At 49.8% G+C, this 24,800-nt stretch overlaps 9 protein-coding genes across 9 annotated transcripts; 5 read left to right on the top strand and 4 right to left on the bottom strand.

Moving 5' to 3' along the window:
• Positions 1-3: 3 nt before the first annotated feature.
• CI109_104810 (uncharacterized protein) lies at positions 4-2,724 on the top strand (the record flags this gene model as incomplete). Its single annotated transcript, XM_032008013.2, has 7 exons — positions 4-68; positions 149-370; positions 435-797; positions 930-987; positions 1,057-1,148; positions 1,230-2,351; positions 2,508-2,724. The coding sequence occupies 7 exons, from the start codon at positions 4-6 to the stop codon at positions 2,722-2,724; spliced, it is 2,139 nt and encodes a 712-aa protein (XP_031857734.2).
• Positions 2,725-3,164: 440 nt separating this feature from the next.
• Positions 3,165-5,816, bottom strand: CI109_104809 (uncharacterized protein; the record flags this gene model as incomplete). The annotated part of the gene is made up of 7 exons (XM_032008012.1): positions 3,165-3,289; positions 3,360-3,648; positions 3,713-3,928; positions 3,996-4,031; positions 4,101-4,355; positions 4,436-4,570; positions 4,734-5,816. The coding sequence occupies 7 exons, from the start codon at positions 5,814-5,816 to the stop codon at positions 3,165-3,167; spliced, it is 2,139 nt and encodes a 712-aa protein (XP_031857733.1).
• A 345-nt stretch (positions 5,817-6,161) lies between these two features.
• On the bottom strand, positions 6,162-7,606 carry CI109_104808 (uncharacterized protein; the record flags this gene model as incomplete). Its single annotated transcript, XM_032008011.1, has 6 exons — positions 6,162-6,305; positions 6,385-6,399; positions 6,476-6,624; positions 6,792-6,880; positions 6,966-7,396; positions 7,538-7,606. The coding sequence occupies 6 exons, from the start codon at positions 7,604-7,606 to the stop codon at positions 6,162-6,164; spliced, it is 897 nt and encodes a 298-aa protein (XP_031857732.1).
• Positions 7,607-8,091: 485 nt separating this feature from the next.
• CI109_104807 (uncharacterized protein) lies at positions 8,092-9,384 on the bottom strand (the record flags this gene model as incomplete). The annotated part of the gene is made up of 7 exons (XM_032008010.1): positions 8,092-8,179; positions 8,242-8,303; positions 8,446-8,709; positions 8,874-8,984; positions 9,065-9,123; positions 9,193-9,284; positions 9,368-9,384. 7 exons carry the CDS (start codon positions 9,382-9,384, stop codon positions 8,092-8,094), a joined length of 693 nt encoding a protein of 230 aa, XP_031857731.1.
• A 445-nt stretch (positions 9,385-9,829) lies between these two features.
• On the top strand, positions 9,830-11,831 carry CI109_104806 (uncharacterized protein; the record flags this gene model as incomplete). The annotated part of the gene is made up of 11 exons (XM_032008009.1): positions 9,830-9,940; positions 10,075-10,239; positions 10,389-10,507; positions 10,604-10,699; positions 10,782-10,854; positions 10,923-10,982; positions 11,098-11,307; positions 11,498-11,603; positions 11,662-11,675; positions 11,732-11,759; positions 11,818-11,831. 11 exons carry the CDS (start codon positions 9,830-9,832, stop codon positions 11,829-11,831), a joined length of 996 nt encoding a protein of 331 aa, XP_031857730.1.
• Positions 11,832-12,458: 627 nt separating this feature from the next.
• On the top strand, positions 12,459-14,272 carry CI109_104805 (uncharacterized protein; the record flags this gene model as incomplete). Its single annotated transcript, XM_032008008.1, has 2 exons — positions 12,459-13,027; positions 13,399-14,272. The coding sequence occupies 2 exons, from the start codon at positions 12,459-12,461 to the stop codon at positions 14,270-14,272; spliced, it is 1,443 nt and encodes a 480-aa protein (XP_031857729.1).
• Positions 14,273-14,791: 519 nt separating this feature from the next.
• CI109_104804 (26S protease regulatory subunit 7) lies at positions 14,792-16,996 on the bottom strand (the record flags this gene model as incomplete). Its single annotated transcript, XM_032008007.1, has 13 exons — positions 14,792-14,920; positions 15,009-15,099; positions 15,177-15,290; positions 15,382-15,631; positions 15,701-15,827; positions 15,885-15,980; positions 16,037-16,109; positions 16,180-16,345; positions 16,420-16,621; positions 16,715-16,752; positions 16,817-16,858; positions 16,916-16,929; positions 16,983-16,996. 13 exons carry the CDS (start codon positions 16,994-16,996, stop codon positions 14,792-14,794), a joined length of 1,356 nt encoding a protein of 451 aa, XP_031857728.1.
• A 432-nt stretch (positions 16,997-17,428) lies between these two features.
• On the top strand, positions 17,429-21,337 carry CI109_104803 (uncharacterized protein; the record flags this gene model as incomplete). Its single annotated transcript, XM_032008006.1, has 10 exons — positions 17,429-17,863; positions 17,925-17,942; positions 17,999-18,068; positions 18,126-18,589; positions 18,642-19,502; positions 19,568-19,933; positions 20,002-20,292; positions 20,347-20,673; positions 20,731-21,147; positions 21,218-21,337. The coding sequence occupies 10 exons, from the start codon at positions 17,429-17,431 to the stop codon at positions 21,335-21,337; spliced, it is 3,369 nt and encodes a 1,122-aa protein (XP_031857727.1).
• Positions 21,338-21,907: 570 nt separating this feature from the next.
• CI109_104802 (uncharacterized protein) lies at positions 21,908-24,538 on the top strand (the record flags this gene model as incomplete). Its single annotated transcript, XM_032008005.1, has 1 exon — positions 21,908-24,538. The coding sequence occupies one exon, from the start codon at positions 21,908-21,910 to the stop codon at positions 24,536-24,538; it is 2,631 nt and encodes an 876-aa protein (XP_031857726.1).
• Between the last annotated feature and the right edge of the window lie 262 nt (positions 24,539-24,800).

The following is a 24,800-nucleotide window of genomic DNA, read 5'->3' as shown; positions in this document are numbered from 1 at the left end:
GCGATGGAAATGACGAAGGAGAGATGCGAGATGGAAGGAACGGAATCAAATTGGCTGAGCAACGCCGAGTGTGGCACCGTCGTCGTGGAGACCCCGCATGGTAATGATTAAGCGGAACAGCCAGATAACTTGACCCAACTTATCGTAGATCGACATTGACTTTTAACCACTCTTGCACACTAAAGCAAATAGGAGACTCGACGGAAGAAGCCGCCTGTGGCGCCATGGACGAAGTTGATCTGTACAACAAAGATGGTGGGGTAGAGAACGATACGACGACAGCGAGGAGGGGAGATCCGTCGATTCCGCCACTCGACGGACGATGTCTCTTGCTCGAGATGCCAGGGGAGATCTTGAGCCAGATCGCATGGTGAGCGTGCGTCTAGCTATGTGCTGTATATGCTCTATGCTAACCCGCTCGGTGTCCTACATAGCTGTCTCCCTCTCGAACACCTCATTCCATTCTTATCACTTCATCCTCTTCTCATCTCCCTAACACAGTCCCATCTCTCCCCGCTTCCTACGACTATCCGTTCCACACTGCTCCGAGGTACACCATACCCACAAGCTCTTGCCGTATTACCCCATCTGAAATCGTTCCTTCCTCCTTCCCGAAGTGCGAGATATCGTCTGATATTGCCCATATTGGTCATGGCGAGACCGAGATGGATAGTTGAGAGGTTCGAATTCGGAAGGTGGGATGAGGAACTATGGAAAGAGGCATTTGAGAAGAGGTTCTTGCCAAGTTGGAAGAGACTGAAGGGGGAGGAGGATACCTGGAGAGCAGCGTTCCTGAGGTAGGTTATTAGTGTATACACCCTTGTCTTTTGGCGGATTGGCCTCCATTCCAAGGCGTGAAGCTGGAGCAGTAGTGGATTCTCGAGCATCATAGTCGTAGGACCTAGACTGATCTCTGAACTCCCTCGCAGAACGCTAGGTCGTTTGGAACACCGTCAATCAGGCTGCACACATGAAGAAGCATGGACTGTAAGTGGACGTGATACTCCCGCACCATACTTGCGATGTACCCAAGTTGACAACCCCTTTCGTTGGCAGCGCTTCGTCACGTTACATAGGAATGGATCGGCAAGTATCAACAGGATGTATTCGAGGACCTTTGATCCGTATGAAATCTATGAAGAACTGAAGTATGTCTCGTCTTCGATCGGTATATGATAAGAAAGCGTTTGTGTTGTTTTGCTCATCGAAAATCGTTCTCTTTCTTGCAGACATCAAAACAACTTCACCGCTCACCCTACCCAGGTTCGAGTGCTACTCCATCTCCAAGACGTCCGGATACTCGCCATCGGGGTATTATCTGATCAACCGTCCCTCTTCGTAAATCCAAACGCGCATCTCGCTCTTCATCCTCCTGCACTACGACATATCTCTACCGCGACTACTTCCGATGGTCAAGCCGTTGGATCCAGGTGGTTCCGAAGTACAACGGAGACCGCTCGAGAGAAGAAGTTTGTAAGGACCGGCGCGGCGTCCCCTGAAGCGAACAATAACGAGGCGTATTTCCCACTTGTCCGATCGATGTCACCTTCGTCTCCCCAAACGACGACATATGGATTGGGCGAGGCGTCGTCGAGTCCGAATCACCAATACGTTTTTGGACCCCCTAGTCCCAGTTTGATATCTACCCTCTCTTCCTTCATACCAGGTGGTAGGAGGAGAAATATGAGTACGAGTACAGATGGTGGGGGACACCAAGAGGACTCAGGGATGTCGTCGAGCTTGGGCAGGTTGGGCGGGGTGTTGACGACGGTTAGGAGTAGAGAGGATGAGTCGGGAAGGAGAAGAACCTGGACTTTTGGTAGGACAAGATCAGGATCGATCGCAACAATACCAAATTGGCAGCAGGGCCAGAACTCCTCCTCAAGCTCGGCAGCCAGTGGTGTTAGTACAGCCCAACCGATCTCGGTTGGTCCCACTGAAACCATGCCCGTAGTACCTGAAGGAACCTCGCCCGCGAATGAGAATGGTGACGAGCGATATCCCACTCCGCCCCTTCCACCGATGACAAGAGTTGATCGACCATACAACACCCTGGATAAGCCTCAACCCCACTTGGCATACGTTCAATATCCAAATTTTACCCCAGCACCATCTCCGCCACTTCGTCGAGAATCGGTTGGCGAACGATCACCCCGATCGTCAATGGAGGAGCTTGGCTGGACGAGGGATACAAGAGTATCGTTCCCGGAAGTCGAGGATGAATACGAGGGTGGACTTTGGGGTGGGGATGTGAGTTGGGCGAGCGTGGGAAGTGGTGTAGGGAATGGACAGAGGATGGCAGAGTGGGATGAGGAGATTGGCAAAAGGAAGAGATGGGTTGGGCCGATGATGTGAGTACGGCCATTTTCCTCAGCAGCGATATTTGCCTCTTCCCGCGTTCGTTAGGGCAGATTTCTTATCTTGTCCTAAAAGACCCTTTCCACGAATCTAGACTATCGTGGTACGACTGTCTTAACTCTGCCTCATGCTGACGCTCTTCTTCACAGATTGATCGCCCAACTTCATCCTTCAACGAGATCAGGTCCTCATCCACCTGGCTCAGATCCTAACACACGACTCGAAGGACCTAATGTTGACCTCGGTCCAAAAGGGATGTACGCATCTCTCGGTCTCGAAGATCTCGATGCGCTCTTACCGTGGGTGGAGCTGAAAGGTGGAGGAGGGAATGGCGGTGAGGCGAGACGTAGTGGTCTGGGTTTTTGATCGATGATCAGGTCATCGGAATTCAGAATAGTCTTACGGGCAGATTTGGCAGGCTTAGCCTACCGAGCAGGTATGATTCTGATAGGTGGAGGGGGTAGTGGGTCTCAGTTGTATTTCTGATATTCATACGGGAACAGTTGTAGGATCGAGTTCACCTTGCAATCGGAAAAAGGAGGACGAGGAGCTACGGAAAGGAGAGTGTATCAGTATCTCAATGCATTATTCTGCTCATCTTGTAGGAATCAACAAGTAACTTCGTTCCTCTCTCTCTCTCTTCCTCTTCTTTGGCAAAACAACGGCGCATCACGATCTGCATGCGAGGTCGTATTGCATGTGCAGATGATGAGTACAAATACATTTCCGCCTGTTGAAGTGTTTCCTGTGGCAATCGACATGCCGTGACCTTGCCCAGCCTTGAGTACTCTTGGTCTGATATTATTCTAATGCTCCTTGCCCTCCTTCTCTCGGACTTTGAAAGCCCCCCTACGTCTTACTCCTTGAACCTCGTTCAATGCCCACAGTCTACATTCTCTATCTTCTTCTTTTGTCGTCCATCTTTTCCGAGCTACCACCACCGACACACACACATCAGCATACATCCTCAAGTGTCCAAAGCTGCGTCTCTCTCCGCTCACCTAATATACCCCACCCCTTGGTCGAAGGTATTCTCAACCCTTCTTTCTCCCATAACCAACCGGATTTCAGTCCGCACCATCCCAGCCAGACCAGATATGACTTGTACCTGCTAACACCGGGCTCTAAGCCCGATTCAAAGCCGCCTTGGTCAGGCGTCGGGGTATGTGGATGTGCCGGAGCGGCATATTGTAGTGTATCGAAGGTGGAGTCCAAGGTGTGAAGACAGCATGGTAGGTTTAAATAAGGAACCGGTGTGGATGGGATGAGAGATAGTAGTGGAAGCCAGGGCTGTTGATAGATCGATATTGTCAGCTTGGTCTGCCGCGATCTCGTGACAAGCAAGAAAGCTCACCGTGAGCTCGTCAGCGTGATTTCCGATCAGGAAAGTATCCTCTTTCACAGCACAGTGCTCCTTGTTTTCCCAGATACCTGAATCCCACTCTTCGATAGTCTCAGGGAACCAGGAGGGAAGATCGATAGGCAGCTCTATTAGCGATTCTTGCGTCTTGAGTGGATAGAGAGGCCACGTCCGTCTAGACCGTAGTTCATAGCCTTTGCCGTGATAGCCCTATGTCCCAGACATGTCAGCTACCTGCAACCACCTGTATCCGAAGGAAGAGCCATCAACGACTTACTTCTGATACGAGAATATGTACCAAGAGTCCGTTGCCCTAAGATGCATATGTGGTCAGCGCTCAGTTCCAGCCTTGAAGCGATGAAAACGGGAACAGCTGACTCACGCAACCAAGATCGACGAACCCTCCTTCTGGTCTTCCCCAGCTATCCCACTCCCTCTCTTCTTCCAGACCCCCTCCTTTCATCTGCTCACCCGACCTGGCAGGATACATGTCCTTCCACAACAACATCAAAAATGCCGCAATGGCCACGTCCTGTTCGCCCCATTCGGAAAGGTCGATATCGGTAGGTAAATGAGTATCGTCGGGCGATGAAGTATATGTGAAATGTGAAGAGGAGAGTAACGAAGAGGGTGAGCCCTAACCCAAACGAATCACATATATTCGGTCGGCCCTTGCACCACCTCCACCGGAGCCATGAGAGAAAAGAAGAAACTCACCTTCCAGACGTGTCGTTTGACATCTTCGAGTTTGACGCTGGTTGCGTTTGGACGCGGAGCGCGAGAATCAAGATGTCTATGACGGTCTTTGAGTACAAGGTAGAGGTCTTGGAAGTTGTCTCGGGGTACGATGACCTGTGATTGTGTGAAATCGTAGCTGTCAGCAAATCTTCCTTGAAAGATGTCGCAATCATACCGGACGAGTTTCCGTGATGAAGGAAATTCGTCCAGCGTAGGAATAGGGGTAGACAAACATTGTCCCATCTCGATAAGGCGGAGGGAAAATTGGGCCACTCACATCATGCACTCTTCGCTTTTGGTACCCGACCAACTGCCCATAACCATGCTTGTACAACCTCTCCAACAGCGCCAAACAGGTCCTATCTAATCGATTTTGCTCGGCTTGCTTTCGCTTCGCAGCTTCTTGGGCATTGTTTTCACTCGACCCCTGTATTTCTTCCGTCTCAGTGGTATCTGAGAGGATGACAGCAGGCGGTCTGGTAGGTTCGCTCGATTCGTCCTTCTCTATTGATGGTCCGGCTAAAGGTGATCGTCGTCTTGGTTTCAAAGCACGAGGGGCTAGACCGTTCGGTGTCGAGTTCAGAGTCAAGTTGGAGAGGTCAGGAGGGGGATTGGTCGAAGAGGTGGGGGATTCTGGGAAGGGAAGGTAATGTATCGATATTCTGCCTCTCACTTCAGGTTTACTTCCCGAGGACTCATCATCGTTCTCCCCTTCTGGCTCTTGAGAAGGGGCAGCCGTAGTCGAGTCTCCTCCATTCGTTTCGTCCAACGTCTCCCACAAGAATGCAATCTTCCTCACTGTTGGATGATAGTACGGTATCTCCTGCTTGTCCTTCACTTCCGGGATCATAATCACCAACCCTTCTTCCCTCTGCTTCCGTTCCGGATCCACTTCTCTTTCTTCTACTTCCTTCTCCTTCCCTTTGCTATCAATTTTGGAATAGGAATGAGGATGATCGTCCTCTGATGATCGGTAGAAGAGGACCGACTGGTTGAGTTTCCCATCTCGTTTAGGTTGTCGAGGCATCAATCGTACTCGAACTTGTTCAACGAGGTCCAATTCTAATGGTCTTCCCGACTCAACAGAGGAGCTACCTGCTCCATCGTTCGACCCGGGTACTTTGGACAGAGGAAGGGGATCTGCTCGTAAGATGAATGACGAGTTCCTCTCAGGATGCAAAGAGAGCGATTTCAACGTTGATAAGAATACCGAAAGTGGGAAATGACAGGGCGAGTGTAATACAGGTGTCCAAATTTCGTCAGAGGTCGAGAGAGGTGATGTTGAAGAGGAGGGATAAGAGACAGGGTGAAAAGCGGGAGTCTGGAAACCTCCCGCAGGAGGTGGAGAGGGTGCGGTCATAGTCACGCCCAATGTGATGGTGGACTATTATGTAGAGAGAGCTCCATAAAGATAGTTGAAGGAAAGAGATGATTGTTTTTGATTCGAGGTCGAGGACTACCTCCACTCGCTCGAAGTTGAGAATTGGTTGGGAGTGGCAGTGGCAATGGCAATGTTTCGTGTTGAGTGGGGCTGAAGAACTGAGATTTACTGCACAAGTGCATAACAACATCGTGAGAGGTCTACACATCTATTTACATACTCAATCTCGCATTCATAATTGAATCTACTAGGTCCGATTGGTTACTGAGTAGTACCAGTATTGGTATACTGTATTGCCCCCAGCCGACCGCCAAGATGGTCGTCCTAGTACATCCCACCTGAAGAGTGATTACCCTTGGGGTTGATCACCTTGGTCCAATTCCTTTCGAATTCAGTCAACAGTCCTCCATAGATCTCAATGATGACTCGAAGATCGGTGTGTAAGACGAATTTATCGTGTCTGTCGCCCTGTATTTTGGTCAGTTAGTCTTAGCACAGTGTTCCAAAGGAGAGGTATGGTACAAAACGTAAATGCTCAACCACTCACCATCGCGATCATTGCCTAGATAATAATTCGTAAGCTTCGAATTCACTCGTGCAGTTACCACGCCTCGAAGCAGCTGGGCTGCTTTACTCACTGGATAATCCATAAAATTGGGATGGGATGCCCACAGTTCTGCAAACCGCGCTCTGTCTCGATGATGAGACAACAGATTACTGTGTAGCATGTTGATTCGAGATCTAGATTGATCGATTGATTTCAAAAGGTGTTCTTGGACTTCGGCACCTATAATGCGTTACGAGTGAGATTGCAGAGCATACAATACACAAAATCACATCAGCATGGTCATTCACTCAACCCGAACTAACAGAATCCTTCGCAGGTATGTGGTTTTTGATTCGTGATGCAGTATTGTAATTATATGGACTATTTCAAGGATGGATCTGACTTACCAAACGAATTACCATCTTCGATCACAGGAACCTCGAGCTTGATCCATACCCTCAGATCTGACAAATTCAAGAACAGCTCTATCAGTTCTCTAGGCGAGGGGCAAAGAACGTACAAATAACTCAAAGTTAGTTGTCTATCTCTGTCTGTCCCCCGAACCCTCGTAAGCTACTCACTGTTCGACGATTTCCATAGCTTTCATATGGGACTTGTTGGTATCAAAAACTTCGAAGAAGTGTGCCCCAATACGGTACTCGATCGCCTCTCCCTCTTTCCCCCTGTTTGTCTCGTCCTTTGAGGTAGAAATCGGGACACCCTCGGTGTAAATGTCCTTTGGAAGGATGATCTCCCTCTCGACAGAGTCAACAACCTCGGTGTCGCTGTCAGACCCAACCTCAATCTTCTTTGTAGCCTCGCGATCCTTGATATATCGATCGGGCTGATGTAATTCCATCTTGTTGTAATCGTCAGAATCAATAAGTCCTCCCCAAAATGGAGAAGAAGGGTCTTTCTCCCCCGCAAGCAAATCACGGAGATAGAGGATCTTGCTTGGGAAGACGTTTTGGAGGAGGTCGATGGTTTGCAATCGACGAGAAACGAGGAGGTCCTACGCATCATGGAATGTCAGATTGTAGTTCCCCAATTACTAGATTATTGTACAGGCAAGGGTGAAGGAAAATGTCGTGAACATGCACACATCCATTGAGCAAGAAGACGATCGTAAAATCACCACGCCGACTCGACTCACTTTGATGACTTCCGGACGAGGATGAGACTTGAACACATCGTCCATCTTTGGTAAGGGTGCAGAAGACATCGTGATGTATCTCGTCAGATCAATGATTTTCTTGTAGTATGTGGTACGAAAGGTCGTCAGGTGAGTTCCTGTATCGTTAGTGGGGAAAGTGTTACATATCTTGAGTATCAAGAGCTTTTTATACCTGTTACATGATCTGAAACACGTCGGGCCAACCCCTCATCAGGGAATGGACGATAGACAAAGGATAGATCGAGGACTAAGGACGAGTTGTTCGTTTCATTTCATATATCACTTCCTTTCTTGTCAACCTCCTTGTCGACCGGCCTTCGACAGAAAGGGTGTATTGTGTCACTTGGGATAAACGTCATGGTTCAACGTCCTTTGAATAGATCTCCGACACTCACACATCCTTTACTCCGATCCAATCACATATTACACTCAACTACAGTAGTCGACTAACTTTTACGACTTTGTATAGTCATACAACCTCGGTGGAGACCCTTATTCCAGCTCCATTGTCCGTCCGTACATCCTTACCGGATTTACCTAAACTTTGACCAAAGGACTATGATGATGAGTATCACCAAGACGGCGATGATAGCAGCCGAAAGGAACTTTTGTTGATACATCCTTAGAATGGGAAACGAGATCAGCGTTTGTGAGCTTACGGTCGCATGGTTGAGTACGCTTACTTGAAGATCATCTTTTTCAGTGTTCCGGCTGCTCTGTCGATAGATGAGTCGGCTTGGACGAGCTGTATCAATGTAGATTGCGTCAGCTATGTTATAAACACTCGCGCGTACGTTTCCACAGCCGTAGCAGAACGAGAAATCTGTCTCTTCCTACTCTGTGCAATGATATACTTCATCCAGGAGTGGAAAGGAAGTCGCACCCACCGTATCTCTCGTATGTTCAATCTGCTCCCTCTGTCCTCTCAAGTTCCTCAAGATCTCACCTCCCACATCTTCCGTTTCCAACGCGATCCTATGCGCATTCTCCAACCTCCTTGTCCCGTCATTAAGCGTCTCAGTACCTTGTAATAGTCTTGTTCGGGTAGAGTATGCTGAGGGGTCTTCGTCGGTGTATGGGTCGTCGGGGTTGGGGAAACCGCCTGGACCGGAGAGGAGGTCGGAACGTTGTGAATCCTGGCGGATATCTCGCTGCGCACCAGGGGCAAGATGGCGTTAGTATGGTTCAGCTTCAGGTGCGCTAGGACTGGTGATGGGACTGGACGCCAAGATTCACTTGGGCAGACGGATGAGATGTGGCATGGTGGGGGATAACGTCCAGGACAAGTGACATGCCGAAATGGAAAGCCACCCACAATTGTCTTCTTCACCTTCTCCAAACCCGACTTGGAACTCGCCAATCTCCCTTGGTAGGTCTGTCTGATCGACACCGGCATAGACGGTAGTTCCACCTCCATCTGTGCGACCTGTGATCGTGTACCCATTGCCCCAGGATCAGCTGTTGCCCATGTTTCGTGGTCTTCATGGATTTCGAAGCTGTACTGACAATCTCCTCTGCCTCGTCTAACTCCTCAGATACTCGCTTCAGAGCAGCTTTACGTTGTTCTGCCCGACATATTCCTACTGTCAGCTGTTGAACTGGGCCAAATAACAGTTCCCATTAAGCTGACTCACCCCCTTTGAGAGACTTGACATCGCCTTCCAGCTTGCTTTTCAGACTTGCGAGTAGTTGCTTGAAGTCTTCATCGTAGTTCTCGAACAGGGCGCTGTATACGGAGGGGAAGGAGGAGATGTCAGTCATGGCGAGCTACAACTTTCTGAGCACTGGAGGCGATGGGAGCTAACTCACGTCGGTGAGTTATCCATTTTGCAGTATCTCCTATATTCTGACCTATGTCTAAGATACTGTTTGATAAGTGTATATACGGAGGGATGAATATCTAAGTGGATGGATAGATCATGTTGTGAGTAATGAAATGACCGTGTGACGCTATCGAGGTGGCAAATCAACGTTTACGTAAGTCCACCTCAATGGAGTGGACGAGGCGCGTTGGTTTCTAGTTGGTGGAAAGACACAAAATCAACTTCGTCCTTTCAACCACAACAATAACAATATCAATAATAATAAGAACGATAACATAGCATCAGAGCAACCTTGACCGCCTCCCCTCCCCCCATCGCACCTTACCATCGCTTACGCAGCGCTTGTCAGAGAGCAAATAACCTACGGCTCGAAACCGACGTTGTTAAGCACAGGTCATACATATTTCGACCACAAATCAACGTTCAATCGTAACCCGCCACTCGCGAGATGAACTTCTTCAACAGACAAAAGACCAGAACGCCTGGAGAGACGGTGAAGAGTCTGAGAGAGAACATCGTCAGATTAGATCAGTCAACAGCAGGGGAAGGGAGGAAGAGGGTGAGTCTAACGCGCTTGTGTCTTGAGCATGACAAGGACGTACGGTCGGCTAGATCACAACCGACCGGTCGGGCCTGTTTCCTCATAGTGTCAAGTTCCTACATATGATCCGAAATACTGATAGCTCGTCATAGATAAACGAAGATATATCCCGTCTTCTATCTTCGGTCAAATCGTCCCTCTCGGGAGAAGGAGACGTGGAACCTTCGCCGGATGTAGTGGCTCAGATTGCGAATGAAGTTTATGCTCAGGACCTGTTGAGTTTGATGGTCATTCATCTTGGCAAATTCGATTTCGAGGTGAGTTCGGTACTACCGCTCTTACAACCCTCAGCTTGGTAGAATAGCATGCACTTGTGGTTGCTCGTCACAACGCGCCAGGCGTATTTCACAGTTAGAACTACCATGGTGTCGCGGGCAGTGCTGATAACTTCTCTTCTTCGACTTAGGCTCGAAAAGATGTCTGTCATATCTACAATACTCTCCTCCGTCGTCAGCTCGGTACAAGATCACCGACAGTCGACACCATCGCCACTCGCCCCGACATCATCTTCAACACTCTGAAAGGGTACGTTGTGCTTCTTCACGCACAGACCACCTCGTTATACCCTTACGTTTCATGTTGTCCCCTGCCGTGGCGTTTCGGACTGACTTAAATTCGCAGATATTCGAATCCCGATATCGCACTGAATACGGGAATGATACTGAAGGAGATGTTGAGGTATGAGCCGCTTGCGAGGATACTGTTATACTCAGAACAGTAAGTTGTCCTCTCCTGCCTCCCCGGGTGCAAGCTGCACGAGGTATCACAAGTCCAAGCTTACAGTGACACGCTGTATCAGATTCTACACATTCCCGGATTATATTGAGAACACGACTTTTGGAATCTCCTGCGATGCATTCGGGTGTATGAAGGTGCGTAATGGCTGTGATATGTCGCTGTCTTTTTACGAGTATGAACTAATCTGCTTGCGGTCGTGTAGGAAACCTTAACAAAACATAAGCCTATGGTGGCACAATATCTCGACGCCAACTATGACAGAGTGAGTCATTGTTCTGTTTGGTTGTTATCCATCGTGAATTGACTCTCCTGCATGTTCCTTGTGCCTCTTCTCCTATCCTGCCCGTTTGTCTCTTGCTGACACCAACCCCGCATAGTTCTTCAACATGTACACCACCCTAATCCTCTCCGCGAATTACGTGACTAAACGACAATCCCTCAAGCTGCTCGGCGAGATATTGCTGGACCGGGCGAACTACTCGATCATGACCCGATATATCTCGTCAGAGGCGAACCTGAAGATGATGATGAACTTCTTGAGGGATAAGAGTAGGAATATCCAGTTTGAGGCGTTCCATGTGTTCAAGGTGAGTGAAGCGAGTTAACGGGTAATGATCTTGGCGATAGCCGTAGAGCATGAAGCGGGGTGGAAGTCAGTAAAGAGGGACCTACCTTCGAAGATACTCTGAGGGGAATCGGAAGACGGCAGTCACATCGAGATAGAATCGGAATACTTATGAGTGACAGGACTGACATTGACTCCATCGTCCGTCACAGGTCTTCGTCGCCAACCCCAACAAGCCGGCACAAATCTCCAGCATACTTAGAAGGAACAAGGAGAAGCTGCTCGTGTTCCTGAAGGAGTTCCACAATGATAAAGATGGTAAGTAGTGCCCCTCTCAACAATATGTTCATTTGCTAATGATGTGACCTTATTGCAGACGAACAGTTCAATGTAAGCGGAAGTTTGCGCAAGATTGATACGTCAGCTAACCTTACATACGTGTACAGGATGAGAAGCAGTTCCTCATCGCTCAAAGTGAGTTGCCGAGCTTCACCTGCGTCCAGTGAGAAGCTAATTCTTGACGCAATTACAGTTCAGCAAATCTAATGAACTCGACATGCTTTCTTTACGCCTTGCCCCGATTTTCACGACTTTTACGTATCCTCGACTTGATTCACTAATGTGCATAGATTACTATATTCTGTCCTCCTCCTCGTCGCTGGCACTTGTCTGTGCATCCCTTCTCTGATCGTTCGCATGTTGAGAGTAGTAGTAGTTTTGTTATTGTATGAATGCGTTCTTGGTGGTAAGATTAAGCAATGCCACCACGTGACTGTGAGATTGGTTACTGTTACATCATCATGCTCACTGTTCAGGGTTGTTTCTCTGTGCCTGGTTGCCCGCTTTCTTCGGTTGATTTCCCATGTGGTGTGGTCTGTCTGTCCCATCTCCCACATTGTTCCCCTCTCACCATCCTCCCATACCCCATACCCGAAACAAGCATAACCGGTAACTATTACGAAGGGGCATAGTGAAGAAACTCACATTTGGAGCTGGCATCCCGAACTTGCTGTTGCTCTTCACACCAAAAGTCAAGTCAGATTTACATCGCATCAACACTAGTTCCGCAGTCGACCTCGCTCTCGCTTGCTCTCACACACACAACTTTCATCACCGAGCAGCCGACCTGGCGCTGGCCCCACCGCTCGTCTCTCTCTCGTCTCGCTTGCCAAGATGTCGTCTGTCTCTTCCGCATCTTCGACATCATTATTGATCCCTCCCAATCCTTCTTTATCAAAGGACAAACCATCCGCTTCCATCCTGCTCAACGGAACAGGTCGACCAGTACTCTCGCCTAGAAGAACGTCCACACCTCTCCCGCCAGCCGGAGCCGGAACGTCGGGTAACAACGATGGAGTCCAAGCTTCACTTTCACCACCACCTCGTTCCCCTTCCATCTCATCGACCACCTCTACTACACCCCCATTATCCGAATCATCAACGACTTCGTCGACGCAACCACAACAACCATTCTCGACGCAATTCGTCCCACCTTCTCATCCTCCTATCCCAATCAGAAGAGGATCATCCGCTTCTTCTTCGTCTACCAAAATCCATTTCGCACCACTTCCATCCGTCCCACCAGATTTCCGAAGACGTAATTCTATCACATTAGGTGTTGCAAGCAGGAAACATCTGATAGGCAATCAGGGGTCTGGCGGTAGTTCGGGAGGTACACAAAAAGTTGTGATGAACGATGAAGAGTGGGAGAGTTATAAGAAGATGTATGAGAATAAAAATGGGTGAGTGAGAGACGAACCTAACTTTCATTTCAATCGCTTTCTGTACTGTACGGTCTATGGAGCAAAGCAAGGCGTCCGGCTCGGCGAGGGCAAAGTCCAATATGACTTTGGATTGGTGTGATGGTCTGTGCTGTCTGGCGGTGGAAGAGAGTTGGAGCTGCGGAGAGTGAAGGTCATTCGGATATCGCCGGCGGGATGAGGTTGAGGAAGGGGTGTTGGTAGGGAGTATTTGAGGCTGTTCATTCTCGTTGGACCGCCCTGCCAGCGGGCAGGCGGAACGCATTCTTGGGCCTCACAGAGTCTCTGGACAAATCTGTGTCAAATCCCCCGTCTAGTAATAACCGCTGACCCTGTCATTTTTCGCTCCGAAGCAACGATCCGGTAGACGTTGGTCAACTCGCGAAATCAGGTGCCAAAGCCCTTTGGCGAACTGTCAAACGAGCTAGATCCTCATCCACTACTTCCAACACATCTAGCACCTCCGCGTCTGTATCGGATGTTGGGTCGACCTCTGAGCAAGGTGGGCTAGGTCGACGAAGTTCTGCGCCACCAAATATGCCCCAGCCAATCAATGTGACGACGGGGTCGCCTGCGAAGGGTCTAGGTCTGGGTACAGTCGAAGAAGAGGATGGTGGACACGAAGCGGTCTTGGCACCGATACCTGGTTCACCACCTCCTCGTTTGTCCCCAGATGGAAGCCTCAATTCTCCAACCACGTCAATATCGACTCTGTCCAGCGCGGTCTCTGATACCGATGGAGACGATTCTCCAAACGCCGATAATCAACCGCATCATGTACAAGATTATTCACCATGGTCACCTACCAAATCGCACCATCAACTTCCATCACAAACTTCCCACGCCCACGCCCACGCCCATGGACCAGGCCAAGGTCTACATGCTGGTCATCTTAACCACCTTAATCTCGATTCGACTACGACCACAGTAGAGGGACGATCGTCTCTTGATGGAGATGCTACACCGCGACGAAGACCAAGTCCTCCACCAAGGGTAGAAGATAAATTACCCTCAAGAGAAGAGGTCATCGATGATGACGAAGAAGATGCGGACGGAAGAAGAACACCGATCGACTGGGATAATAGGTCAGATTTGCCAAGAGAGAGGGAGAGGGATAGGAGGACTGCAGTACTTGGTTTCGATCAAGAGAGATTTGGGATGTTGTCACTTGGCGAGACGAACGGTCATACCCACGCTCCAACAGGGCATGGGCATCAAGAGAGATGATGAGCGCGTGTGGCGTGAGACGTGTTCTACGTCGCAGGAGGGCCAACAAGGGTTCGTGCAGATTTGTGATTGGACGAATTTGGGGGGCGTGGGTGCGTGCTAGGAGACAATGGTTGGGTGGCAGCGGGTTGGGCATGCCCAAGGGGGTGAGGACAAGTGCCCTTCTTGGAGATATTGGCATTTGTGCAGGTCACAGGGGTGCAGAATGGGGGAGAGAAGACGCAGAAGAAATATAACAACCTATTACAATAATAATCATGTATTGAGTCTCATCCAATAACGCTGTGTCCGTTAGTCTTTCCGGACAGATCGCACACCTCGTTTGAGTCATCTTCGACACCAAACAATGGAACGGTAACGGCAGATCGACTTGTTCCGCGAGACCACCACTTCTACGGTATCATCAATGCATGATCGGCTTCGAATATATCTATCAATCTTACACTCTTCTCCTCTCGCCCACAGGCCACGGTCATCCTTCCCCCGCACGTACACTGCCCAAGCTCGCGTGCTCCGCGCTTAGTTGTACTGCGCATACAAAGCTGTACTTGAGAACTTTGTACCCTGTCTAATGACCTTCTCCACCGCATCCAAGAAATCTCTCTCAGTAGCTACTTTTCTCCTAGCTCGGATGGCGAACATTCCAGCCTACACAATTCACACCAGATCAGATCAGTCTACTATCACAATAAGATGGAGAGGTTTGATGATCTGCACGGAAGGACAGTGCACTCACCTCCGTAGCGACCGATTTGAGCTCTGCACCAGTCGCGTTGGGACACAGTCGAGCAATAAGGTCGTATCGGATATCTCGCTCGACACTCATACTGCGAGCAAGCGTCTACCATCAGCTTCGCCCATAGTCTACACGCGAGAACCCGGATAAGCTGACTGCAGTACTGACCTCTTTCCATGAATCTTGAGAATGTGTGTTCTGCCCTCGTTGTCGGGCAAGCTGAACTCGACTTTTCGGTCAAGTCGTCCCGGTCTCAACAATGCAGGGTCAAGAGTGTCGGGTCTGTAAGATCGATTCATTAGCTACCATCCTCATCCCCAATCTATCAAACTGTCCACAATTCTGGTGATTGATGGATTCAACCCAAACTCACCTGTTGGTAGCCATGATGACCTTGATATTTCCTCTCGAGTCGAACCCATCCAGCTGGTTGATCAACTCCAACATGGTTCTCTGCACCTCGTTATCACCTCCTGCACCATCATCGAATCTGGCTCCTCCGATAGCATCCACTTCGTCGAAGAAGATGATACAGGCCTTCTTCGATCGAGCCATCTCGAACAATTCTCGAACCATTCGGGCACCTTCACCGATGTATTTCTGTACAAGCTCGGAACCGATGACTGCGCGCTCAGATCAGCTTTTGTGCTACCCGCCTAGTGAAGAGCGTTTGAAGAAAGCTTCATACTCACCTCTGATGAAAGTACTGTCTGTTCGGTTGGCGACAGCTCGAGCACAAAGGGTTTTACCTGTACCAGGAGGACCATAAAGAAGCACACCCTTTGGAGGCTCAATACCAAGGTTGGCAAACCGCTCGGGCTAAGTGATTTGCACTACGTGAGCAATGGTTCACTTAATGAAGCAAGCGTCACGTACCTCTAACAAGGGCAACTCCACTACCTCTCGCAGTTTCTCGATCTGCTCCTTACATCCTCCAACATCGGCGTAGGTGATCGATGGTCTCTCTTCGACCTGCAATGAATACGAATCAGTGAATGCAATTGGTCGCTGAATAAAGAAAGACGCACCTGCATCATAGTAACTGAGGGGTCGATCTTTGGCGGTAAGGGAATCATGATTTTGTAGTTAGTATGGTCGACACTGTTACACAAGGGTAGCTCCCCGTCAGTCTCGCACGGACTCATTCGTATAGCTCTCACTAGCAGCTCACCCAACTCGCATACCCTCCTCGACATCGGTCGGAGCAACCTGTTCTCCCAAACCGACCACAAACTTTGCCACCTGCTTAATGGAAATGACGTATTTGTCACCTTCGGGATTTCCGGCACCTGCTCCATCTTGAGGGTTGAGAGGTCGATCTGAGGGAGGTGGTTCGGCTGTACATCGAACGAGACGAATAACATATTTAGTCAAAGCACTTCTGCACGTCGTAAAGGGCGACCACACTCACTAGCTTTGATGATCGTTTGACATCTGGCGACTTGTAAAGGTCTTTGACCTTGTCTTTGTCTGTCCGCAGCCACATCCCACAAGTTCGCACTGGCCAAACCAGTGTCGGATTCTCTCACTCCCATCTTCTCGTTGACTCGCTTTTGGATCTCCTTGAGCTCATTCTCGATCTTCTTCAAAGCGAGAGAATAAGGTCCTTGTCCCTGTGATTCGCGAGACCACCAAGATTAGTCAGATGTTATCTCGACCAGCTGGGTTGTATCGCCTCAACGGGAGGCGATGGGGAATAAGCTCACATATGTCTTGAGGATCTGAATATCGGACTCATCAAGAGCTATAGTGAATTCGATGATAAATCAGCGATTCCTTCCTTTGCTTCTGATTGAAAGCAGACATACCGACAATCTTCTCCTCCTTCTCATCGGTCACCTTCTTGTCGTCTAGAACACTCGAGTCAGTAGCTGTCCTTCGACGCCTACGCTGCTTCTCAGACTTACACTTCTCCCAATCCCTAATAGCCCAGATGTCAGCTTGGAGCAAAGATCAAAGACATTGCGGACTCACTCCTTGGGTGCCATTCTAGCTGATGTCTTCTTATATAAATGTGAGTGTCGTTAAGTCTCTTCGTAGGGGTCTTATCTTCCGATTTGTGTGATTGCGAATGTCTTAATATGAACGTCGTTGAGAGATAGACAGATGCTGTAAGTACAATCAAGTTAGTAAACGAGGAGAACGAGACGACGATGACAAGTCGCGCTTCCAAAGGGCCCCATACCAGCATCAGCAGTGCCACGCGGCTGTCTTCCACTATGTATGGTAGCAAAACGCCGAAATTGCCGTATCGGTGCCCCACACATCTCACCGCTCGAGACGTCCAGCTGGAATTCGAAGACGATGCTATCAATCTGGCCTTCGCATGCACCGTTGTCAAGTATTGTCCACTTGTCAGCTTAGATATACAATCCAGTTTGCCCGATGATCGACAGACTAGACACCGCTGTGGAACTTTGATGTCTCCCTCTGCGAAACGTACCAAAACTGAGCCCTCGAGCGGTGTAAATAGAAAATCAGTTCAATCCACTTCATCATCCGCTCGCACAACGACAACACGAGAACAGAAACCCAAAATCAAACAAGAGAATGCAAGTGCCTCAACTTCTCCCACTGTGAGAACAGCATCGGGCTGTACATCGACCAGGACCAGGACCAGAACCAAACTCACTGCTAGTCAGAAGAAGTCGAGGGCGAAACAACGAGCGAATAAGAAAAAGAACCGAGAGAAAGCACGAGCCCGGTTGACGGAGTTTCAACGAAGACAATTGGCTCAAGGTCTGCCGGTAACGAAAGCAAAGTGGCAATTGACCCCGAAGGAGAAGGCAGAACGGAGGAAGAAATATAAGGAGGAACATATCAAACGAGCGGATGAGATTCGCAAGACTGATCCAGTGAGTAAAGCATCAGAGTATATACTGTTCCGACCAGAACTGATCCTAAGGATTGGACCAGACCTACGAGACCAAGAAAGTGAGTAGAGACGGTCTACATTCCGTCTTATGATTAGCTGATCCCAATATTCGCAGGAACGAGGCTGGAGACAAGCCGCCGAGAACTCAAAGCTTGGTCGTGAGAAAAGGGCCGCTGAAAGATTAGGTAAATTGCCTGGAAACGAAATTGTTCGGCTTGATCACTGATCATCGCTGTAAGCAGAAAGAGCGAACGGCCGTCATCCTGTGACAGTGGAGATATCCGACGAAGAGAGTGTATTTTCAGACGACTACGAAACTTCCGAATCGAGCTATCAACCTAGTTTAGAATCTTCCAGATCCGATACTGCTTCGGAACCCGAATCGGATCAAGAGGTCGAAGTAATCGGTACACCACCCAACCCGTCTCCCATTCAGGAAGTCGAAGATCGAGAGACATCTCCACTAGTTGGATTACTCTTACGGTCGCCCTCGGTGATCAACATGATTGCGATGTCAGAAATTATAGAACCGGAAGCGGGACCTTCAAATCCCAGGTCTGTCTATCAAGTGCATTATCCGATAGGTGGTGATTCGTACGAGAACGATGGCTATGGAATATGGTTCGACCAGGACGCGGAAGACGGCTTACAAATATGGGTTGATCCTGCATTGAAGGACCGTCAGAGCCTGCTGGCGAAAATCCAGGTGAGCGCTTCTCAATTCCCCCACGCACCACCCGTGCTCACACTTCCGATAGGGCGAAGGAGGTCAAATCTCTCCAGATCACACACAACCCACGACCCAGCTTCTGATCCTTTCACCAGGGAGCAACTATGTCTTCGACAGATACTGTCATCCGGAATGGCTATCATCTTCGGATCTGAGGCGATATCGCAAGCGTCAACGGATGTCGAAGCCAGAAGAAACGGAAGAGGAGCCATGGCAGAGCAAAGTGATCTTGAAGGATCCCTGGGTGGAAGCATGCGTCAAAGCTGGCAGGTTTCTGGGTGAGAGAGATCACTGGGGCGGATGTCGAGTCGGAGGACCACCGAGGGATGTGATGATATCCACGGACGACGCCCAAAACGGCGATCAAGATGGCGAACGGGAGGTCCACGCTGGCGGACAAGATCCCGGCTCCAATCCTCAACCGGAAAATGACGAAGAACGAGAAGGTCCCGACGCAGAACCGCCTAGAGATCAGCATCCTCAGCACACCACCGCCGATGACGAACCTATGGAGCTGGATGAGACCGAGGAACCACCACCAGCAGCGGATGCTTTCGTCACGGTCATCGAATCAGTACATGTGCCGGCGAAAGAGCTAGACGTGATCGAGATACCAGACGACGACTCGGAAGCGGAAGTCAGTCGTCCAGCGTCTGTCATGTACGTCGATAGCGAAGCGACGGATGACGAGACGTGGTCGTCGAATCATAACGAGGGCGATCGCGAAACGAGTACGTCACAATCGCCCCCGTCTCGAGAGTCAGATCTGCAACTTGCTGAACCACCCTCGAAGGAACCGACTCCGGATCCAGCTACCATGTTTAAGGGGTTGACGTTCTGGGTCGATCCTTCATATACGGATAGATTGGCTCTGATCCGTAAGATCAAAGTAAGTTGAGGATGTATTGAGGATGTATTTTCTGCCTAGTAGGCACGAGCTCACACTGGACTCAGGGCGCAGGTGGTACTCTATGTGCCGAATATGGCGAGGCCACACATGTCTTGATTTACAATTTCAAGTCGGCAGAATGGGCTCCAATCGTGGAATCGCTTAGGAAGGAAGGTGTGTGGTGCTTACACCTACAATGGGCCTCAAAGAGTTTAGCAGCTGGCCATACGCTCGCTGCACAGGAGTTTTGCGTGCCCGGAGGGGATCTGAATGGCGATAAGGATGACCGAGAGACCGGAAACAAAAGCTTCAGCCCTCTATGTGCTAGAGGAAAGCCATATCTCAGCGCGGATGAGATGGCTGCAATTTTCAAAAGGAGGAACAAGCTTTGGCCTGAAAAGCTGGGTTGGGGTTCGTTCCTGGCTAAACAGGTGAGTTTTGGATATTGCTTAACTTCAAGAATAAGCGGGCGCTATCTAACGGGATGTATCCGATGAAGTATGGTGTCTATTCAGCCAAGCGCTGGGGAGCTCTATATCATGCTTGGCAAGAGAGGACAGGCCGATTCGCTCATCTGGTCTCGTCGTCAATACGACCGAATAGCGATGTATCGAACGTCAAGATGGATAAGTGCGCCGTCTCGCCAAACGAACCACCTACCTCGCCGTCCAGGGGAGGGCAGAAGTCCAGTTTTTCGATAGCACAAACTATAGCGATTTTGCAGACTCGCGCCACGCTAGTCGAAGCTGGAGTGTCACGTAGACGTTTGGGCGAAGATCTCAACCGGGAGGTAAGTGGCATATGACCTGTCAAAAGTGAAGCAGCTGAACATCTCGTTCTTCAGTATCCAATGTACAGCAGCGGCACTTGGTCGAACTGGTATCACGAGTGGGAGACAGATACTGGCAGGTTCGCTAGTATTCCCAAAGCCTACCGAGTTTCCTCCATTACAACAAAGCGTAGCCGAGAAAAGTCACAGACACCGGTATTATCTGATTCGACCCCGATGTCGCTGGATCCGACATCGCCTTCAAAGTCGATACCAAACCCCGTCAGTAAAACCAACAGATTTGAGGTAGATGAATTGGATCGTATTTTCGCGAAAGAATGGCCTCGATTTGTGGAGGACAAGGTCAATTACACAGACACTGGGTGTTACTTGGCGGGAGTGGTGAGTTGCAGTACAACACAAAGGTATAAACCCTGTTCTGATTCTTGATGGGCGCAGTACGGAGTCTATACCCACCCTACCTGGAGTTTGTACTTTTCAGATTGGAGAAAGTCCCGTGGTCGATTCGCAGGACGAGAAGAACCTCGCCTGGCCGGCACTTCGAGCAGCAATCGAAGTTCAGCTACAGCGCCGACGGCGACATCTCTGGCACCTCATTCTGTCTCAGGTGGGAAGATGGAATGCGAACCGTCTCAAATAGAAACCAAACAGTCGTCAACGGATGTCACCATGGACACTTTGCCTATGGCACAACCCTCGAGCGATCCGACCCGTGGGCAAAGCGAAACGCATATGCAAGATGGCCCATTAGATTTTACCCGTGACGAATTGTGGACGATGGCTAGATATCTGGTCGACAAAGGACACAACGTGGGATATCTGAAACCGGAAACATGGGAAGACCTAGCTAAAACGGTGAGCGCATGTCAAAGTGTCCGACAAATCCAGTGCTTGAACGGTGCTCATTCATAGGTACAATCCTTAGCACCCCGCTCGTAATGCCACGGCGTATGCGTCGCTATACCGAAGGAGGATCATGCAGGTTGGCGCTTACATGAATAAGATACGTGATGAGGCCAAGTTGGACGATGATGGGGAGAAGTAGCCGAACTTGTTGAACATTGCTGAGGATGGCCACGATGATATAGATATGACGACCCCAATTAACGATTAGCTTAATGACAGATACAATACGATATGTTATGCACCCAGCTGGACTAAAACCGCCTATAATGTTATGCTTTGGACATTGATTGCATTGTCGCTCTCATCTCTTTGCTTGTCGTGGCCACCATGATGGGATGTTTACCCGGTCAAGACGGAAGTAAATTAACCGGGTCCATGCAAAAACCAATAACTTACCCCCGAAAACAGCAACAAAACCGTTTGACCGATTCTCGCCATTGACACTCTGCCCATCATCAACAACAACAATACCTATCACATCGAATAGATCCACATTCACATACAAACAAAGCCCACAACGAATTCACTCTGGCTATTACAGCACTGCACACAAAACTGGAAAGTGAAACACGTAAAAAAGAAGAAAGTAACGCCAAAGCTAGCAGCTCGTGAGTTTTTGCTTCCCGTCAGTTGACCCTTGACAACGGTGGATCACCTGGTGATCAATCAGCATACGGAGCTCTGGCTAATATATGACTGGCTTATTAGGATGCTGCATGGTTCCTCTCCCGCTCCACCCGGTCCATCACCAGCATCTCTGTTCATACAACGTCTGAACGCACCTGTCCGTTACAACAGCTACGATTCGACTTTTGATGACGGTTCATCCCCTTCCTCAGTTGCAGGTCTAGGCTTAGGGAAACCTGATGGCGGAGAAGGTAGCGCTGGCGGTGATGTGAGGAGAACGACTAGTCTTCGAGCTGCCGGACCATTTGGAGGTTTACAGCATAGGAAGGAGGTCGTCAGTTTCGCTGCTGCCGGTTCGGACCTCTCGTCATCATCAACGGTGTTCCCCACGACGGCACAAGCTGGACCATCGTACACACCTCCTGCGGCATCTCGCCACCCTCTTTTCTCGCATCATGCCTCGCCACCTGGTACTGTCGTCCTTCCTCCCGCGCCTTCCTTGTCGTCCATAACTACCTCGGGTATCCCTTCCCCTTCCTTTCTCTCGGATCCAGGCCCTTCCGTTCCATCATCACCGACAGCCGTGTCCGACGTCTCATCCAGTGCTTTCTCACCCGCCTCAGCTTTCTTATCCCATTTTTCGTCATCGACCTCTCTTCGCGGTCCATCGAATGTCGCCCCTGACGCTCAAGGAGCAAGAGTGTTGGATTACACGCTCGGGAAACTCGTTGGGAGAGGCGGTTTCTCGACGGTCAGGAAAGCGATCCATATCACGACTGGCGAAGTCCTCGCATGCAAGATTGTCAAGCGGGATGATCTCTCCGACAGATCTGGGAGTTTGGAAAAGTTCGAAGACGAGATTAGGATTTGGAAGGGATTGCCAAGACATCCAAGTCTGTTGCCATTGATGGACATGCACAGGACACCGTTCGCGACTTTCCTCATCACCCCTTATCTGCCTGGTGGATCGTTATTGGATGTCCTGAGAAGAGAAGGAGGATCAGATAAGACGGCGAGGAAATGGTTTCCCGGCGTCGTGGCAGCTGTTGCAGCGCTGCACGAAGGGTTCCGAGGGTTTGACGGAGGGGTCTTACATGGAGATCTGAAGTTGGACAATTTCCTCGTGGATCATATAGGAGGGGTCATGGTTTGCGATTTCTATATGGCCCAAAAGGTGGATGGGAAACTGGAAGACCGACACGCTCATGCGACGATCCCACCACCTCTAAACAGTGGGAACAGTGGGAATAACAACAACAACGGCGTATCTCGTCATGCGACATTACCGACCCATCTACATCGAGGTCCGAGAATGTCTTCACCTTTCCCCAATTCCCATGCTCACTCTTACAAACCGAACGAACACGCAATACACGACGCGAATTCCCTCCCTGCTCAGCCCTTCCCCTCAGCGTCCTTACCTTACGCGCCACCCGAACTCCTTCGTGCTCCGCCCTCTGGACCATCCCTTGCTCAAGACATCTGGGCGGTGGGAATCATCCTTCACGCCTTGCTGACCGGCAGACTCCCCTTCGTCGACGCTTTCGATCCGAGATTGCAGATGAAAATCCTGCGCGGAACTTGGGACGCACCGCCAGATCTGGGCAGGGAATGGATGGAATGTCTGTTCGGTTGTCTGGATGGAAACAAGGATAGCAGATGGAATATCCAACGTGTCAGAGAAAGTGATGCGGTGCTGGGCTGGACCGAGGTGAAATCAAGAGCGAAGAGTAGGAGTCGATCGAGAGCTCGATTACCCCTTGGCGAAGGATTGGCGGAAACCCGACCTCGTCGAAGAAGCAATCTTGGACCAGACAACGGTGCGATGCCTCTCCCTATCCTATCACCGACGTACCGATCACGAAAGCATTCTTCGGGCGATCGAAGTGCTTATAGTCCCGGTGGTATCCCTAATTCGCCTCGAGATGTCTTTGCGCCACTTTCGCCTACGACGCAGAAAGTCGAAACGAGACAATCACGCTCACAATCTGTCAGTGCGTCCAGAAGTAGGAGCAGTGGGAATGGACATCGACAGATGTTCGCATTTGATGCGCCGGACCTAGTCAAGAGTCTGGAGAATGTGAATGTGGATGTCAGTCGTGGTCGATCGACAAGGAGAGATAATAGTAGTAATAGTGGATTATCCGTCCCTGGTTATAGCGGTCGAGAGAATATCGATACCCCCAGTCCTGGTCCTGGTTTGACTTATGCTCGACAATCGAGTAGTATTGCAATGGAGGGATTACCGATCCCTATTCCGGGATATTCGTCATCCAGATCAAGATCGACTTCTCAATCTGCTCATAGGGGTATGCCTCAATCTGCCCCAACGCATAGTACCTTTCGACCAATGGCATTACAAGTACATGGGTTCAAACCGATCTCAACGACGACTTCGACTACGACTTCTGCTTCGCCATCACCCTCTCAATCAAGGTCGAGATCTGGAACTTCGCCCTCCGTCTCAAGAGGTCCAAGAAGTGTGTCGAGGCATGGTAGGAATGCTGCTACAGCAGATCAGATGATGTCACCGCCATCACTGGACGAGGATGATTCTGGCTCTGGGAGGGGCAGAGGTGGTGGGATGTTATTGGATATTCCAGGATCGAGGGAGAGATATGAGTATGGGAGAGAATTGGGAGCGGTACATGAGGAAGATAGAGGAAGGACGGGGAGATCAAGGAGCAGAGGGAGGAAGGGTAGAGGAGGTTAGGGCGACTATGAGGAGATAGCTGTAAGGCATCGAGTAGTAAGGGAAGGAAATGGCTGCGCTCTCGACCTTTTGTATATCATACAACAAACCTAAGGGAGGAACAAGACAAGACCCGAACGGGAGACGAAGTAGGCGACAGGGTCAGGTCCGGGGTCAGGCATACTCGAACTCAATTGTCAATCTATATGTTGTGTAAATCATCATCAATGTGAACCAAGGCAACAAGGCATAGTACAAAGTACGTAGTACGTAGTATCTAAGA

This window comes from Kwoniella shandongensis, chromosome 8 (assembly GCF_008629635.2).
Source record: "Kwoniella shandongensis chromosome 8, complete sequence".
Lineage (NCBI taxonomy): Eukaryota > Fungi > Basidiomycota > Tremellomycetes > Tremellales > Cryptococcaceae > Kwoniella > Kwoniella shandongensis.
This window is presented reverse-complemented; position numbering and strand designations above follow the sequence as displayed.